The 19917-nt window shown below is 29.8% G+C and overlaps 1 protein-coding gene across 2 annotated transcripts in view; it reads right to left on the minus strand.

Annotated features, from left to right (window-relative positions):
- Positions 1-1001: 1001 nt before the first annotated feature.
- The window catches only part of LOC126680649 (caffeoyl-CoA O-methyltransferase-like), a 33808-nt gene continuing 14892 nt past the window's right edge, over positions 1002-19917 (minus strand). Inside the window, exons 1-5 of one of the 2 annotated variants that reach the window (XM_056105966.1) lie at positions 4079-4177; positions 3414-3499; positions 2652-2796; positions 1527-1658; positions 1002-1442 (exon numbers count right to left, since the gene is read on the minus strand). In XM_056105966.1, coding sequence (XP_055961941.1) covers positions 1152-1442; positions 1527-1658; positions 2652-2796; positions 3414-3499; positions 4079-4129 — 705 coding nt within the window. In that variant the 5' untranslated portion in view covers positions 4130-4177 and the 3' untranslated portion in view covers positions 1002-1151. Of the gene's footprint in view, positions 1443-1526; positions 1659-2651; positions 2797-3413; positions 3500-4078; positions 4178-19917 lie in introns of those variants that run through there. The other variant, XM_056105967.1, reaches the window with a different exon arrangement.

A 19917-nucleotide genomic window follows, 5' to 3' on the forward strand; every position in this document is an offset into this window, starting at 1 on the left:
CCTTGCCATTTGGCAGGGAATCACCTGTCTTAGCACCAATCTGCAAGTATGACTTGTGGATTGGTGTTAATTAGTGTTAATTACCCAAATTGGGTAGTTACCACCAATCCACAAGTATGACTAGGGATGGCAATGGGGCGGGGTGGGGACGGGGAAGCCATCCCCATCCCCGCGTCTATGGAATCTTCATATGTCGTGTTCATCACCCATTGAGGATTCAACCAAGTGACTACATATCAAATCAAGTTTTCATATTCAAATCTTCATACGACGTGTTCATCACTCGTTAACGATTCAACAATTTTCTTCACGAAATTGAAGAAGATTCTACAACGGATTTAAGAACAAACTTTATAAGTCCTTGATCCACAAATCTTGAAGGAAAGCATCAAAGAATTTAATATCTACACGTGTAGAAATTACCCAATAGAGATTGTATTCCGCTTTTTGATTATATTCAATAAAATGACATTTGTACATATTTTCTTGCTTCTTAGTTTCAGGACAAAAAATTCGTGTTAACAGGCATGTGAGACAATTACTTAAAGAAAATATCTAGTGTCTATAATTTTGGACAAAAAATTTGAAATAGTGTCTATCAATTTGAAACCGAAGAAATAGTCAAGTATTTCTTATTATGTTTCAAATAAAAATAGAAAGAAAAATTTCTAAAAGTAAGCTAAAAAAAGGTGTAAATATGTTTTGAAAGATATTTTAAAACAATTATCTCTTTATTTCTATATTCTCATTCTTTATTCATTATATTTCTTCTGTTCTTTTTTTAAAATAAAAAATCTTTGATGATTTATTTTATTCTTTCATGATCATCTCCTTTCTCAAACTCAACAGCCCTTAACGTGATGGTTAGATGAAATTCAAATAATTATATTGATCTTGATGTTCGCAACCTTAAAGGAAGAAATAGTTAGAGAGCGACGAGTTTTTATGGGTATTTAAACAAAACAAATAAGAATATTCATCATTAATAAAATAATTGAACGTTTTAAGAATATTCTCCAAAGGTTTTATTAGAGATGCTCTTATTATATTAAAAGAAGGAAACAAACACCCCATCTAGCAGTAACAAGTCCGGTAGTGATCATACATAATAATACGAATAATTATAATTATAATTGCGAGCTGATTAAATCTCATTTAAGACGCCTGCATAAGGTGAGACCACCTCCGATAGAAATTTGTGAGATCTCAATGCGAGAATCGTTAGCCAGAAATTCATTGAGTTCCAATATGCCATTTATTGGTCTTTTGAGATTCTCTTCGGCATGGTTTGGTGGTTGAGCAACAAAGCCAAAATATAAGGTATCATCGTATGCGATTATTCCTCCAACCTTCACTAGCTTCAGCAATTGTTCATGATATTCTTTGTACTTGTGTTTCTCAGCATCCACAAATGCAAAATCAATTTCTTCTACATCTTTATTCTATAACATGTCCATATACATATAAATGCAATTCGTATAAACTAATCGAGTTAAGGTAAGAATTTTTGAATGAAAATTACTTACGTCGTCCAACATTTTGGTTAAAACCGATTTGGCATCTGATTTGATGAAATTGATCTTGTGATCTACGCCTGCGTTTCGAATGAACGGTAATCCAACTTCATAAGCTTCTTGATTTGGATCTATTGCTGTTACCTGTATTTGACCATAAAAGTTGATATATAATCTTTATATATAGTGAACAAATGTAATTTTTGAGGATTATTAGCTTATATGGTAGTTTCAATTTGATATCAAAACTTTAATTTGTATGAAAGTGTGACCATAGATGTAATTTATATTGCAAGCAAGGATTTTTAGATAAATTTAGAGTGATGCACATTGCCGTAGCATATGATAGTTTGATAAAAGGCTGAATACATAGTTTGACCCCTGAACTTGAACTCTTTTACCCATCTAACCCCTAAACATAACGTCTCCCCTATCGAACCTCTGAACTTGTCAAATAATCCGATTTGACCCCTGAACTTGATAAAAACGTAAACATTCAACTCCTCCGTACACAATTTCTTCTAGAATGTTTCAAGTGACAGGTGGCACGTAGGGGTTTAATATTTACGTATTTATCAAATTTAAGGGTTAAATCGGATTATTTAACAAGTTCAGAAGTTCGATAGGTGAGACGTTAAGTTTAGAGGTTAGATGGGTAAAAGGGTACAAGTTCAGGGGTCAAACTATATATTAAGCCGTTTGATAAATAAAGATTTATTTGAATGCCGATACCACATCAGCATATATAATTACCTAACTTGGCTGAATATCATTCTCTAAAATATAAATTAATTTATGGTATCCTTTTGATACGAATTGAAATCTTAAAATCATTTGAATATTAAGTATAAAAGTTTGCTACCATACATAATAACCTCAATCTACTGCAAGAGCAAATTAGACGGTAACCCGAGTATCAAAGACACAAACATTGCAACAATCAAGATGAATGTTTCAGTAATATAGATTCACATTTTAATAATGAAGATGAAAACGAATGAGTTATAGTTCAAATGATATAAACGCTCAACAGGAAACTGTTAAGGTCGTGTGTTCAATTCCTCCCACAAGCGATCCTCCTCTCAAATACGCCGTTCTATAATATGTCAGCAAAAATACATTTATAATGTATATAACCTGAGCATCATTGGCCAACCCAAATGCGGTTGCTAAGAGAGAATAACCAGTAAAAACACCAATTTCCAATGTCTTCTTCGGATTCATTATTTTCATAAGCATCGTCAGAAATAGCCCTTCATCAACTGGCACCGCCATTACACTTCTGAATTTGCAAATAAACACCACTTTATCAAATAATATTTTTTCTTAAACACTGATCCTTCGTTCCATTTAAAATGTTCAATTGTTTTTTAAATATATTTTAAGAATTATTAAATAATTTCTTTTTACTTATTTATCTCTATTAAAAATATCTTGTAATTTTTTTTAAAATACTGATCCTTTTTTGAAAAATAAAACAAGAGATAAACAAATAATTTTAATATAAAATTTGACTACAAATAGAAAATGGACAGTTACAATATGGTACTCAAAATAACAAAGTTAGATTTCTTAAATGAAACAATACCAACTTTGACCTAATTTGCAATTATAACATAAACTTTGAAATTTGGCAATGTCAGTAACCAACTTTACATTTTTGGCAAATCGATACACTAGTTTTGCAATTATAACACGGTGTACCAATTTGCAATTATAACACGGTGTACCAATTTGCCAAGAAATGAAAGTTGGTTACCGACATTGCCAAATTTAAAAGTTTATATTGTAATTGCAAATTAGGTCAAAGTTGGTGTATGAATTTGCATTTAACCCATAATAATATAAAAGTTTTAACTCTCAAAAAATTCACTTTTCCAATGTTCTTCTGTACAATACCTGGGTCCATACTTGGTCACAGTAGCCTCTCGTAAATTTTTTAGTTCCCCGTGCTCTCTAGGATATACACTAGTTTTAAACATGTACTGCAAACACAATATGCAAAAAAAGAAAAGAAAAAAAACACTTAGCTACTAATAAAAAATTCTTCATCTAAAAACATAATGAATTACTATGTAAATTTATAAAGTAAGTTTAATACATTATAAGCTTAATCACTTAAAATTTCTCGGCCTTTTTGATTTTTTTTATTTATGGCTCAATTTTTTAAAAACACAATTTTTGATTTAGTTTTAATAAATGCATTTTAGTTGTAATTATTTATTTATTTAAAACACCAATCTTAATTTTTAGATTATTTCTCTTTATAACCATACTTTTTAATTTCGTCAACTATAATTTAATTTTGATTAGGTTGAAAAAAAATTAAATTTGATCATAAATAAAAATATAAAAAGGTTTAGCTATTTAAATAATAAATATGATTAGTTAGCTATAGTTGAAACTTAGTTTATCAAAATTAAGTTTAAAATTAATATCTCTAAAATGTTGAACTATAAATAAAATTATTAAAAAACACTGAATACTATTTATCCAAAAAAAAAAACACTGAATACTTTTAAATGATTATATCTATATTTAATAGCAGAAAGTTCAAGCAATACCTCTTTGAGAGCATCGGATTGAAGGATGCCCTTAGTAGGAAGTTGATGCATGAGTTTGTTGCAGATGAGCAGCTTTGTTCACACACCTTTATATAGAGAAGAAGAAATGAAAGACATTATTATTGGCTTAATATATTTTTTGATCCATGAATTTATATCCATTAATTTATTTAATCCTTTATGTTATAGTTTATAAATTTACCTAACTAGCCTTTAAAATCATCAATTTTATATTGGTCTAATTACTTAAAAACCACCCACCTTGTAATTTTTTTTCATTTATACCATGACCTAGGAAAATTTTCAATTGTACCCTATTTCCGATTTTTATGTTTCATCTCTACCCTAATGAGTTGAATTGACCTATTTTCTTTTGAAAAAATATATTAAATTAGTCCTTCATTTTTTACCTATATTCTGATAAAACGTTAATGTTAATCATTTATGTATCTTGTTTTAAATATTTTCATCCTTAAATTAATTAAATTATCAATTTTTTTAATTTTGGGGTACAAATGAAACATAAAAATCAAAAATAGGGTACAATTGAAAATTTTCCTAGATCATGGTATAAATGAAAAAAAGTTATAAGGTAGATGGTTTTTAAGTAATTAGGCCTTTTTATATTCGTTGGACCCCTCCTTATTAAGTTGGGATAAGAGTTTGGTCAAAAATTAAACAATGCGCGTAAACATTTTTTTTTTTAGAAACAAGAATCGCTTTATTAATGATCAATAACAGTTACAAATTCATTAACTGGGAACGGAACGTTTCCCTCAAAAATACGATCTCGACCAAAAAAAAGACCCCATTTAGTTAAAGCGTGAATATATTTTTTTAAACTGGCGTTTAATGCGGATAAACATATTTTATTTGACCTTTAAATTTATACATTTTCACACATTTAATCCTTCCGAGTTTAATCTCTTTGATGTCCTGAATTTTAAATTATTTGTATAATAAAATTTTTTTATTATGAAAAAAATAGATCTCTAATTAGTGAATTTCAATGTTTGAAATAGATCTCTAATATTTTTAAAATTTTAAGAAAATAGTTTTTTTTTATCTTTTTAAAAAAAGAGAAGGAAAAAAGTTAAAATTAAAAATGAAAATGATTAACATATTAAAATATAGAATATAAATTTAAAATTTAAAATTTAAAATTTTAGGGTTAATTACACATGAAATCATGACCTTTGCACCAAGTTTCAAAAATAACATGACTTTTAAAACGTGTCAATCACATACACCACCTTTCATTTCTTTTCAAAAATAACATCGGCAATTTTTAGTGGCTTTTTTTCTGACATGGCATGACACATGGCAAACCCATAGGATGTCCAAGTTAGTAAAATTTCACTGAAAAATATGCCCATGATGAAATTGAGAAAAATTGAAAGATAGTGTTTATGATTGACACGTTTTAAAGGTCATGTTATTTCTAGGGATGGCAATAGGGCGGGGCGGGGACGGGGAAGCCATCCCCATCCCCATCCCCGCATCTATCACTACTAAAAAACTGTGTTTTACCGACGGATTTTAGCGACGGATTCAAAATCCGTCGCTAATTTTTTTTACCGACGGATTTAGCGACGGATTTGAAATCCGTCGCTAAATTGTCATTTAAATTGGCGGGAGTGTTCCCGCCAACTTTAGCGACGGAAAATCCGTCGCTAAAGTTGGCGGGAACACTCCCGCCAATTATTTTTGATGTATTTAGCGACGGATTTCAAATCCGTCGTAAAATCTGTTTTTAGCGACGGATTTTAGCGACGGATTTAAATCCGTCACTAATTACCAAAAAATAAAAAAAATCGTAAAAAAATTATTAAATTAAATAAATTTTTTATCAAAAAATTATTTAGAAAAATAATTATTAAAGAAAAAATAATTATTATTTTTTTAATTATATATAATATTATTTAAATATAACATAAATATATATATTGAAAATATTGTTATTTATTTATTCATTAATAATTATTTAAAATAACTATTAATTATAAAAAATAATTATATTAAAATGTGGGAGGAAGTATTTGTCATTTTTAATTACATTTAAATATAAATATACATATGTATATAACAAGAAGCTGAGCTGGTTCAGGTGGAGATACGCGCGGGAGAACATCAAAGTTAAAGAGCAATGAGTGGGAGCAGTGGGAAGAATGGGTGACCTACTGGGAAGTTTGTAAAAATTGCGAGTGGGTGATGGCGGCAACGGATGGGTAACCGAGGGCGACGGGGGACGGGTGGGGGACGGAGGTTGACGGAGTGTGACGTGTGTGACCGATTAAATAATAATAATTTATTTTACGATTTTTATTTTTTTTATTTTTTGGTAATTAGTGACGGATTTAAATCCGTCGCTAAAATCCGTCGGCAATTAGCGACGGATTTAAATCCGTCGCTAAAATCCGTCGCCAAATTTTTTGGTCCGTCGCCAAAAATTTAGCGACGAGGATTTTGCCGCATACATCTATTTAGGACTCTCTTTTTTAAAAGGCTGAATTTGTCGAAAAGTTTTGCGAGGACGAGGGCATTTCACTACACAGCTCCGGGCACACCACAGCAGAATAGGGTTGCAGAACGGAAAGAGGGATTGATCTTCGACTCCTTTCCCTTTATTATTATTAAGTTAAAAGGACCTTAAAGGAAGCTTGCTTAATCGTCCACTTGTAATTCCTCAGACAAGACAATCGGAGCGAACCGTACCCACCAACTGAGCCATATAGGGTAACAAACCGTCCTTTTTGATTTGACACCACGGATTGAATCCGTCGGGAAATCCGTCGGGAAACGTTTTCCCGACGGATTTCATGCTTTTAGCGACGGAAAAATCCGTCGCTAAAAGCAAACATTTTAGTAGTGTGTGGGGAATCCCCGTCCCCATTTAATTAATGGGGATAAAATCATCCCCGTCTCCATGAATTCCCCATCCCCATGAAAATCTCCATTCCCCGTATAATTAAATATAATTTATAAATAATTTCATTATTTTCTAAAACTTGATGCAAAGGTCATGATTTTATATGTAATTAACTCAAAATTTTATAAAATTAAATTTCACTTTTATTTTATATTTAAAAAAATAAAATTAAATACTTAATATATCCGACCTCTCTATTTATTAGTTTAAACTATTTTACCTATTTTATTTTATTTTGATGATATGTTGAGTTAGGTGCCAGTTCAATTAATATTTTCTACCACATCAACATTTTTTGTACCTCACTCTTTATTTAAAAAGTTAAACATGAAAAAATTAAAAATAAAAATATCAAATAAATTAAATTGAAAAATAAATATTTAAATAAATATATAAATAAATACAAATTCAGAAATTAAAAAATACGTTACCTAATAACAACAAATAGCTGTGACAGTTTGGTGGTGGCTGTGATGCACATAGATGTTAAGTTGGCTGCATTTTCTCCACTTCAAACACGTTTCCGTTTCGAAAACTTTCTAAAAGTAATATTTCATCTATCTAAAATAATGGTCTATTTTTATTTTGTTATCAAATATCTTGTACATACTCCTCCTCTCCTATTTATAATATTTGTCACATTTACCATTTATGTAAATTAAAAAATTAATAAACATATTTTAATTTATAAATATTTTTATCAAATTGTCTATGTTAATTACCAATAGTTTATACTCTCTCCGTTTTTATTTAATTATTCATTTAGGCAAAAGTATACATATTAAAATAGCGGATATTTATCTTAAATTATAAAAATAAATACAAACATAACACTATTAGATTAAATGCATTGTAAATTGACTCATAAAATCATTTATTAAAAAAGTCCAAATTTGAAAAATAATAGCTAAAGTCACATTGAAGTTTTAAATGGACAACTAATTAGAGACAAATATAGTTTGCTAAATGGACAAATAAAAAAATGGAGGGAGTATTTGACTAGTCTTTCTAATCTTATTAGAGCATCTGTAAAGGTGCTCTTTATTTTAAAGAGTACCTTTAATAAAATAAAGAACACAATTTTTAATTGGGTTAATATAAAAAAAAATCATGAACTCTACACGATTTCCCATAAATCACACAGTTTAAATTTTCTTATTTTCATGCATGAACTACCACTTTTTCTTAAATTCATGCACGGTGCTGAGGTGGAACTCATTCATTGGTGTAAAATGACCTCCACCTCAGCGAATTACACCAGTAGAGCCATGACACCGCAGCACCGTGCATGAATTTGAGAAAAAGTGGCAGGTCGTGCATGAAAATGAGAAAATTTAAATTGCGTGATTAAAATGAGAAAACATGTAAAGTTGGTGAATTTTGATGACATTAACCATTTTTAATTAGACTCCAATGCTTTCTTAAAAATCTAATGTGACTACAATTATGGACCAATTTTTTTTTAAATGTGGTAAATATTATGAATCAAAAGGAGTATTTTTATTATATTTTTTTAAAAATTAATATTAAACTTATTTAAAATCCACTAGTAAATGTTGTTAGCTCAAAAAAGTAAATTAGTTATTGTATTTAATAGGAGCATAGTAAGAAAAATAAAAAAAATTATGAAATTTAAAATATTAATTATATTTTTTAAAATTGTGTGAAAATAACAAAATCTACAGTTATTTTAAAATAAAAAAATTATAAAACATTTTAAAATCAATATTCGTAAATATATGTTTCCCGATGGGATACTAGTTAGGAAACTAGTATGAAAAAGACTTACAAAGTTATTATATAAAAAAGACTAAATAATTATTTAAAAAATATGTATTATTCATGTTACCCACAATCCATAAATAAAAAATTTTAATTTCCACATCCACGATATTATTTGATAAGAATTTAAATTTAAATTATATTCAAATAATTTATTTTATTATTATCATAAATATATAAAAATGTATTTACATAAAAGTAATTATTTTTTATAAATAACAATTTTATATATTTAATTTTATAATTTTTATAATTATAAACATATATCTATATTTTTATTATTTAGGCCTAATAATGTCAAAAATCCACACATTTTTGTGTTATTACACTTTAAATCAAACATTTAAAATTTTATAATATTATCAAGATTTCATCTTTTTACTGTACTTTTTTCCAATTTTTCAAAAGCGATTTGATTTTACCCACTTGACATACAACATTGGAATTTAATGTAAAATGATGGTTTTATTCAATTTTGTAGTTTAAATTTTTCAAATATGATCCAATTTGATAAGTTACAATTTTATTCGATTTTTTTCCAATCAATTTAATTGTCTCAATTTTCAGTTGAATATTAACTCCGCAATTAGCAAAATTTGCTTTTCTAAAATATCAAATCTTAACTCCTAACTTAAAAAATAAGCAATAATGTCAATTGAAGTAAAGAAGAAGAAAAGGATCAGAAAAGATAAATAAAAAATAAACAGTGTACTTAAGTAAAATAGTGACACAACTAAATTGATTTGAAAAGGTGAATAGGATTATAACTAGATTATTAAATTGGAATAGATTTGTAAATTTCAAAAGTTTTAGATAACTTAACAAAAGACAAAAAATATTGATTTTTTTAGCATCAGTGACTGGAGTGTCACATAATTGGATAAAATTGTTATTTTACAGCAAGATCAACTTGGCATGTAACATGGATAAAATTAAATCAATTTAAAAAATTGAATATAATTACGGCGAGATGATTACAATAAATTTTATGGAATTTTGAATTATTGTTTATCCATCTTTATAAAACTATAATAATTTATTATTTTATGTTTTCATTCATTTTATGTAAAAACAAATCTAAATCTACAATTGGAAATGATGAACGCATAAAATTAATTAAAAAAATTACTCTCGGATCCCGGGTGTTTTTTATAATTCATATTTTTATCTTATTTATTTAATAATTAAATAATATGGTCTTTTATTTTAATTTCCGTTAATATTTTAATTTTTTTTGTTTAATTTTAGTGTTAATCAATTAAGTTAAAGGATTTAACTAAAAATATTAAAGTTCAATTTAGGATTTAAACTGAGGGTTAATAGCAAATTAAATCACGAACTTTATCTTAATTTGTAATTACAACACGAACTTTAAAATTTAGTAATGTCAATAACCAATTTTTGTTTTTTGGCAAATTGGTACACCGATCTAAAAAACACTGACGTGGACATTGTAATATACTGCCACGTGTCATTGCATGATGACATTGTAATATACCACCACATGTCATTGCCAAGTTTTAAAATTCGCGTTGTAATTGAAAATTAGGATAAAGTTCATGATTTAATTTGAAATTAATCCTTGAAATTATTAAGCCACTAAATTTTATGTATGTTTCTGCTAAAATAAATTTAAGGATTAAATTTAATATTTTCAATTAAGTTTTTTGACTAAAAATTAAATCGATAACAAAAATTAAAATAAAAAGTTGTATGGTTTGTTATTTTTAAATAAAATAAGACAATATTTTATTTTGTCATGTCTACCCCTATTAATTACTGCATCCGTCCCATTTAGAAAGTTTTATTGTTGTTTTTCACACATACTAAGAAGACAAAAAATAACATATATTTTTTTCTTATTTTACCCTTATTAATTGTGCTTTGAAATTGTACATGTCATTAATTACCTTGCAAGTGTGTTTAATTACGAGGGGCAAACAAAAAAATTTAAGTTAAAAAGATATAATGGGACTTTTTAAGTGGGACACAAAAAATGGACAATGAGACTTCCTAAATGAGATGGAGGAAGTAGTATATTTTCTCCTAATAATAGCATAAATGTATTATAAACTGAGTTGCAATTAACGCATATTAAAATAATTAAAGGGATAAAAGTGAAAGTTTAATATAAATTGGCACAGAAAACACGATGGCCTTATTAGATAATAAAAAAAAAATATATCCTTTAATAAACGGGACTGAGGGAGTATTATTTGTTTTTAAAAAAAAAAATATTACTCCCTCCGTCCCAAAACAATAGTCGACTTTCCTTATTTTTTTTGTCCCAAAACAATAGTCAATTTTCCTTATAAATTACAATTTAAAGTGTTTATTTTTTATATTGTCTTTATTTAAAGTGTATCTTTTATTGCTATTAGCCTATAGTCATAACATTTAATAAGGGTATAATAGGAAAAATGAAAATAAATTTATGAAAAATTAGAGCATTAATTGTGTTTCTTAAACTGTATGAAAGAGAGAAAATGGACTATAATTTTGGGACGGAGAGAATATAATTTATGACCTATGAGAAGTACTAATTTATTCACATTTATTGCATGCTATTATTGTACTGCTCCCATTTATTGGTATTGAAATGATCGAGGACGATCACGTTGCTCTGCTCCCATTTCTTATCTTCAACTACCATTGTATCTTTTTGGGAACCGATATTTGCAATCCCCCAGATTATTATAGCACTCTAATTCCTTAACAAGCTTCTATCTCTTATTTTATTTAACCTCTTAAATATAATTAATTACTGAATCCATTGATGTTTAGTGAAATATTATAAACTTGTCACCATCCATTTTTATGAATCGTGACCGGCGATAGGGTATGGGTATTGTTGTACTAAGACCCGTAACAAGTCTTGCGGTTAAACGGATAAATATCATAAGCAACTATGTACCTGCATAAAACCAAATGTTCGGAGGCAACCGAGACTCCAACCTAGTCTAACAGTACATATAAGCAACATATATTTAAAGTATACTTAATCTCAAATTAAATTCCAACAGCATGGAAAATAATATATAATACCAAAATCATTGTAATCATGCCAAAACTGATAAAATAATAGTTGGACCATACCAACAAACAATAGTCTAAAAATATAAGTATAACACTAAAATATAAATAATCTGATACTACTACTACGGTCTAAGAGTTTAAAACAGTTCGACTCTTTTATTCTGAAAATAAAATAAGGAACCTCCGAGAATGAAGAAACGGAGATCGACCAATGCTCAAATTATAAACCTGGAAAATTTACGAAAACAACGGGGTCAGATTTACTGAGTAGAATTTATATAACCATTTACATTTATTAAGTTGAAAACTTTTAAAACGTTTAATAAAACTTTTGTTCATTATGGATTATCAATGAAACCCTAAACCACAATTCTAAATCCATTGTCGTGTCGGTGAGAAGTATCTCAATAACCGATCCCCGACTATCACTTAATAAATAGTGAGCACAGGAGACGTATCTTCCACCGGTGCCCTTACTAAGGTGAGACGTATCTCAAACCTACCTCAATACCATAATCATTACCGGTGCGCACGCAGTCCCGATGATGCCCATCGAGTAGCACGTTCCAAATCAAATCCACAATGCCGAAAAACAGTTCAAAAGTCTGCTTATACATATTTATATACAAAATATAATAGTTGCTTAATAAAGAGGTAAATAGAGATATAAACTCACTGTTTGCTATTCCACGTGAGACTGACAAGCAATCTAACTCTAATTCGCATCTGAAGTACGAACAGTCGACGAGTCTAGACAAGGTACAAAATCATAATTAAAAACAGACCCTAACTCTAGAGAGTACTAGACACCACATAGGACTAACACAAACAACAAATCATGGTAAAGCAATCCAGAGTAAACACAAAGCTCAAATAAATTTTAATGCCTAAAATAATACAAGTCTATTGAGTTCCCGCTTAAAATCCATTTTGAAAATATATTATTTAATTCATGATTAAATAATAAATGATAATAAATTAAATCAATTTCCAAATAGTGGGTTAGCCGAGTTACTGATAACTACCAAGCTAACCTCACATGTCGGGCGACCCAAGTCTAACTCGACCCAAATGTTTTGTCAAAATTATAAGCCATAGTTTATAATTATAAAATAATACTCTTGATAAAATAATAATTAAATATTAAAACGGAACTCAATAGCTTAAAACACAAGTAACCAATAGTTACCGACAATTTGCTTAACTAAAATAAGTTAAGAAAAATAATTAAAAGATAAAATGTAAATTAGCCAAATTGGCACGTCAAGCCAAAAATTCTCAAAGTGATAATTACCCGAGTAATTATTCGATAAAAAGAAAATTATAAAATCATTATTGGTTTCCGATTAAAATTATTAAATGGCCCAAAAACAAATGAAATCTGAAGCCCAAACAATGAAGCCCACACATAATTATTAACCTCGTCCAAATTAATTAAAGGCCCAACACATATCAATTAATTGATACCCAAACCATAGCCCCTGATTCCATAAGCCCAGCAACATAAATTGAAACCCATCATTCAATTTAAACTTAGAAACAAAGATAATAATGGCCAAGTAAATAATAAAGTCCACACTTTTAAAAGTAAAGCCCACCCAAACATATCTTCATCTTCCTCATGCAACCATATATAACATATATAAGTTACAAAACAATTTAACAGTAGCCTAAACCATAAGAATCGCAACCCCAAAATTTTTGTAATCTTAAACACTCAACTAGAGAGCACAATCATTGATAAGAACCCTTCGGCCAGAACATTAAGAAACATACATAAACAGAGGAAACGATTAACTGTCAAACGAAAATCGAACCCGAAACTAACAAATCACTAGAGAACAAAAGACTTAACCTATGATCTCAATTTCATCTTAAAACAATCAAATAACATTAGAAACGAAAATCAAATTTTTGGCAGCAACATAAGGATAAACAGTCATCAAAATTTCAAAACGGTGAACCGTAACACCGCTAGCACGAGTTATATTCACGTACCGTTTTCGATTCCAACACGTAGAGATTAACGAGGTTGATGAATAAGGATGAATCGTCGTAAGAAACTTCAGATTGATGCTAGAATAGTAAAAGCACGAGTTAAGAACGATATTACCGGTGCTAGGGTATGGGAGTGGTAGCTCCGAAACCCGTAGCTAGCCTGGCAGATAACACATAACCTGTATAAAACCACTGCTCGGGGGCAACCGAGACTCCAACCTAAATCTAACAATTTATATAAGAAACAATATAATCAAATGCTCGGCACAATTCCGAGACTCTAACAACATGCCTTATATATAGATAACACAAACCAGAGTAATAAACGTTCCAACATGCATAAGCAACAGTCAGACCAATCAAACAATACGACATAACCATAAAAGCAATAAGGACAATGCTAGTACTACTGCGGTCTAAGAGTTTTGAAATAAACAGGACTATCTTTATTTAAAACCCAAAAGTAGACCTCCATGGAAATAATAAAATCTGGAGATCAACGGACACGCTCAAAATCATAAACCTGGAAAATTTGGGAAAACAACAGGGTCAGATATACTAAGATGAGTTCACATTACTATTTACATTTATTAAGTGAAAAACCTTAAAAACATTTATAGAACATTTTATCATTATGGATAAGCATTGAAACCCTAAACCACAAATATCTATATCCAATTGTCGTGTCGGTGAGACGTATCTCCATAACCGTTCCCCGACTGTCACTCAAACAAAACACGTGAGTCCCAGGAGACGTATCTTCCACCGGCGTCCTCACTAAGGCGAGACGAATCTCCAACCTACCTCAAATACCATATGATCATACTGGTGCGCACGCAGTCTCGATGATGCCCATCGAGTAGCCCGTTCCAATTCAGATCCATAATATCGAAAAACAGTTCAAATCGCTGCGTATACAATATATATACAAAATATACAATTTACTTAATAAAGCGGTAAATAGCAACATAAACTCACTGCTTGCGAATCCCCCACAAAGCTCGGCAAGCAACTGGTTCAACTCCGACGCACGAACATTCGACGAGTCTAAGAAAGCATAAACCAGAATTAAAGCATATCCTAACTCTATGGAGTACTAGACACCACATAGGACTAGCACAACACCAAAATCACATAAGCCAAATACAAAGTAAATACACATACTCAAACCATAGCCAAAGCCATGTAGCAAGTTAAGCCTTATTGAGTTCCACTTGCAAACATAATCCGGAAACCTTTTCAAACAACTTGATAAAATAATTCAAAAACCAAAATGGTACTTAGCCGAGTCAACTAAGACTTCCAAGTTTATCTCACATGTCGGGCGACCCAAGTCTAACCCGACCCAACATAACCAAGTTGTAAACCAATGTTAAAATCCGGAATCAAATAATAATTCAAAACACAAGTTTGAAAAACAAGGAACTCAATATCGCTTAACCAACAATTAATCAACACACAAACAAGTGTTTGATGAAATCCACAATAATCCAACATGCTTGAAAAAGACAACACAAGCCATAACATGCTTTAGCAAATAAAATAACAACGGCGTATCATCATGCCCAAGCAATGCCAACCATCAAACTAAACATCAATGTAATCCTTAAAAGTAGAGAATAGCATAGCACAACCTTTCTTAGCTTAGTCTAGACATAATCCATCATGAAAAGAACACCATAAACCATGTATAACATACCATAAAATATTATACAAAACAGCCCTAACATTTTGATTAAGCCAAAACAGTTTATATGCATTCATCAACATGCCAACTCAATTAACAATCACCAAACTTTAACTCCAAACAACAATAAATAGCTCAACATTTATAAATCGCAAAAATGAGCAAAACAGCCCTATAACATGCTTGGTCAATACTAAACAATTAACAACTTATAATATCCAAAAGATTCCATTATTTTAAACCACACATGAATTAGCAAATGGGTAACTCAATTCGGATTCAAAAACCAACCTAAGGCATACGAATCAAACGATACAAGGTATAACAAATTAACACGTCGATAGTCGAATCTCATAAACTCTTAATCATGAATCCATAACATTGAAAATCAAATAATAATCTCATGGAAAATAGAATATGGGCAGCCCTAACATTCAATATGGTTGAAACCATACATTTCACAAACTATTCGATTCAAGAGAGTATAATCGATTACATGAATTACCCAACAAGTATAGACGTTCGAATATGGCATACAAATCATGAATCATAAACAAAACAGCCCATAGTACTCATGTCACAACAACAACCTCTAGAATTGAAATCCAATAACAACCACAACACCAATGATTCGAATTAATAGAGAAGAGAAATGATTAATTACTTTAGCAATCCAAAAGAGTAAGGAAATCTCAGAAAAATAGTGGATCTATTGCTACAACAATGAAAAATTAAAGGACCAATGAATACCCAAACGATTTGATTACATAAACCATGATTTGAATGATGGAATGGAGGTTAGAACACTTACCAAGTGTAATTGACACCAATAATCAGAGGAAAATCGCTTATTAATAGTTTAGAATGAGTTTAGGATTTTAAAAATTGAATAGGGGGCTGTTTAGGTCGAGTAAATTTTATTTAAATTCTTCAAAACGAACCCAACCGGTTCTATGGCCGGTTCTGCCCAGTAAAACCGGTTATAGAACCGGTTTGCTCTCAGAAACCAAAAAAATCGAAGTGGACCGGACCTATGGCTTGATCTACCCAGAAGGTCCGGTTCACAGGTCCGGTTGATCCGAGAAGGGGTCGAAACGACGATCCGAACGGTCGAATGAAAGATAATCCTCTTAGGTACAACATATCCAAAATGCAGCCCTATCCGGCGGTTCAATTGGGAGATATGGACATTTTACTACAGCATGGCAGATTTGAAAAACATGCAAACATTGTTTCGATAACACCCGGAAATAAATCAATTCGACATCAAATACTTAGAGGCTCAAAGGGTACACATAAGTCACTCAACATGACACAACCAAGGTACCACATATGCTAATCCGAACATATATATCAATCCGAAAACAAGCCGGAATCACAACGAGAACATGACGAAGCGAAAATACAATCTAAGTCCATCACAAACCAAACTTTAAACGGACAACCAAACCACCAAAACAAGTCGGAAAACACGGGGTATTACAGATATCGAATAATAATAAGAAAAGTGGAGACTATTCCTAACCGGATTGAACGAATGGAACAAAGAATGATACCTCTTAGATGAGTTTAGAGTGTTTGACGGCTAGAGTTTTATTTAAGAAACGGAAGAAAGAAAAAATAGGTTTACAAAAAGAGATGAAACAGAAGCAATATACGGGATATTACAAAACTCTATCAACAGAAAAATACTTTATAATCCATTTTTTTTAATTCAACCTTTTTTTTAACAAAAGGCTAAAATTTCCATTAATAATAACGAAAATTACATGAACAGTTTCTCAACATACTGAGTCAACTATTCTAGAAAAGATGATGAGAGCTGTAAAAATACAGTCATCGACTAGGGCTAAACTAACCACCAAGGGTCACCCAAATTTGTAGACTAAAACTAGATCTAATAATAAAATCTAGAATTATTGAACGTTCTAAGGAAGTCTAACTTCGAATGCATGACTGATCACATCTTCTGTGATACATCTGTTCTCTTGAAGATTAACAACAACACCGATATTGACGCAAAACATACCTGTACTTGATGAAATCCGTCGTAAGATGCTGCCTATAATTGTTTCAGAGATCCAAGTCGTTTTCACCGCAAGAAACAATTTCATCTCCAAAGATGAAAAAAACTATTCTTAATTTCGATTAGATTAGATATAATCTCAATTAAAATACTATGATAGAAAATAATTTCTAGATCTAGACCAAAATTAGCCAAGAAAGAAACTTTATTCAAAAACTAAAGATAAAAACTATGAATAAAACTAAATTTGAGAGATTGGTGACGTGAGTTTTGGCCAAAAATGGTCAAAAACCACCCTCCAAATGAACAAGAAGAAGAAAACTTACTAGGGTTTGAGAGATTTTTCAAAAACAACCCCCCAAATGAACAAGAAGAAGAAAACCTTAACCCACCTTATGTGGTAATTAAGGTTTCATTCATCTAATTCCCACCCAAAAATATATATTTCAAAAAATAGATTTAATCAATCTACTCTTTAAAAGACAAATCAGGTGATACAAAAAAGTGGATTAAAAGTATCGGATTATATAGCAGTACTCCCATCAAAATTTCAAATTCATTAGTTACTAATTGATGCTAATCTTTATACTAAATTTAATAGCTAAATTAAATAATACTAATAATAATAATCCATAGATTTTTTAATATTAAATTATAATTTGAAATTTGAAATTAAAGAAGAAAAATATAATGTACTAATTATATTAAATAAGAGATATTAAATGATATATTACATAAGTCGGATCAGTGTGTTTTAGAATTTGTCAGGTGGATTTATACAAATGCTGCTAATGATGCATAAGGGTAATAAATGCAATTTAAAAAAATAATGGAGTGCATAAATCGCTACCCATTATTTTTAGTCCAAAATAAATTTAACTTGTTAACTTCTTATTTTCTGACAGCATTGATTTATTTATTTTTTAAAAACTAATACTTGTTTTTTCAATTGTACATTCAGCAAAATATATTTATCTCTAATTAGTTGTACATTTAGAATTTCAATATTTTTTTGATAAATGGTGATTATATTAACACTACCGCAAGATGTGGTAGGCTAAAGAAATAGCGAATTTTAAAACCTCAAAAGAAGTCTAAACATTTAAATATATCGTTACCACCAAAAATAAAATGAGGATTGTAATATCTATAATGAATCGCTCTTTTATTGATACATGATGGATTCGGCCTTTCTGACGGGTCATGAATCTCCTTTGATAGCCTTTGGCCTGCAAAACAGGGATTAGACTGCTCATCGGACGGCTGTTGTCTGATGGGCACTCCGATGCTTAAGTCAGTATTGAGTTTAAGAGAGTATTGTAATTGAATATGTTGTGTGTTTAGGCATACCTCACAATCTTTATATAGTAGTAGTGAATGAATACCTCGTAGAGTCCAAATAGGAAAGGAATTTCTATTTGACATGTGAATCTAAATAGTCATGTAGTTTATTTAGGAATGAATCTCCTAAATAAGGTTATCTTTCTTGAATAAGAGTATGACTCCGAATAGGAATGTATTTCCTTATTCCTCTAGAATATCTAGGTCTTTCAGAATCTTCCTTTATTAGTGATATCCAAATTCCTGAATCTTTGAATATCTATATCTAAATCTGATCACCGATCTCATATATAAGATTCGGTCTTCTATTTATTATGGCGAATCCGTATAGATTCTTCTTGATCTTTATTGTCTAATATGTCATCCTTCAGCGAGTCTCGAGGTCCACCTCGGTGGACGAACCACACAAGACTCGGATCATAATATTCTGATATCCATCAATACAAATAAAAATCAAATTTTTGTTATTATCTTAAAAAATTAACCCCTTCTTAATAAATGATTTTATGACTCAATTTATAATGCATTTGTTAATTAATAAGGTTATATTTATTCTTATAATTTAAGATAAAATATAGACCCACTATTTTAATATGTATAATTTTAGTTAAATGGACGGTTAAATAAAAATGAAGAGAGTATTTTCTTTTTTTAAAAATTTTCCGAAATTTTGATAACATTCTGGATTAAAATGTACCTAAAGTTTCATATGGTTCCGCCCCTGCCTACAATAAATATATCGCCAAGGGCACATTTGGTTACATCATTTAAAGAAAAAAATAATCTATTTCATTTCTATGGTCATCATCATTTTAATATTTTGCAAGTTTGATTTGATAAAATTATGGTAATAAAATGAAAAATCTTTTCCTTAAAATTGGTTTATTTCATTATACGTAAAAATAAAATTTAATTGTTAAAAAGAATTTTGTCTTAAGTTTCAACTATAAATCCGAATTTCGAATCCAATCCTAACACAATTAGGGTAAGTTTCTAATCTCTACATTTTATAGTGTTTAATATATAATAATTATTCATCA

This window comes from Mercurialis annua, linkage group LG5 (genome assembly GCF_937616625.2).
Source record: "Mercurialis annua linkage group LG5, ddMerAnnu1.2, whole genome shotgun sequence".
Classification (NCBI taxonomy): Eukaryota; Viridiplantae; Streptophyta; class Magnoliopsida; order Malpighiales; family Euphorbiaceae; genus Mercurialis; species Mercurialis annua.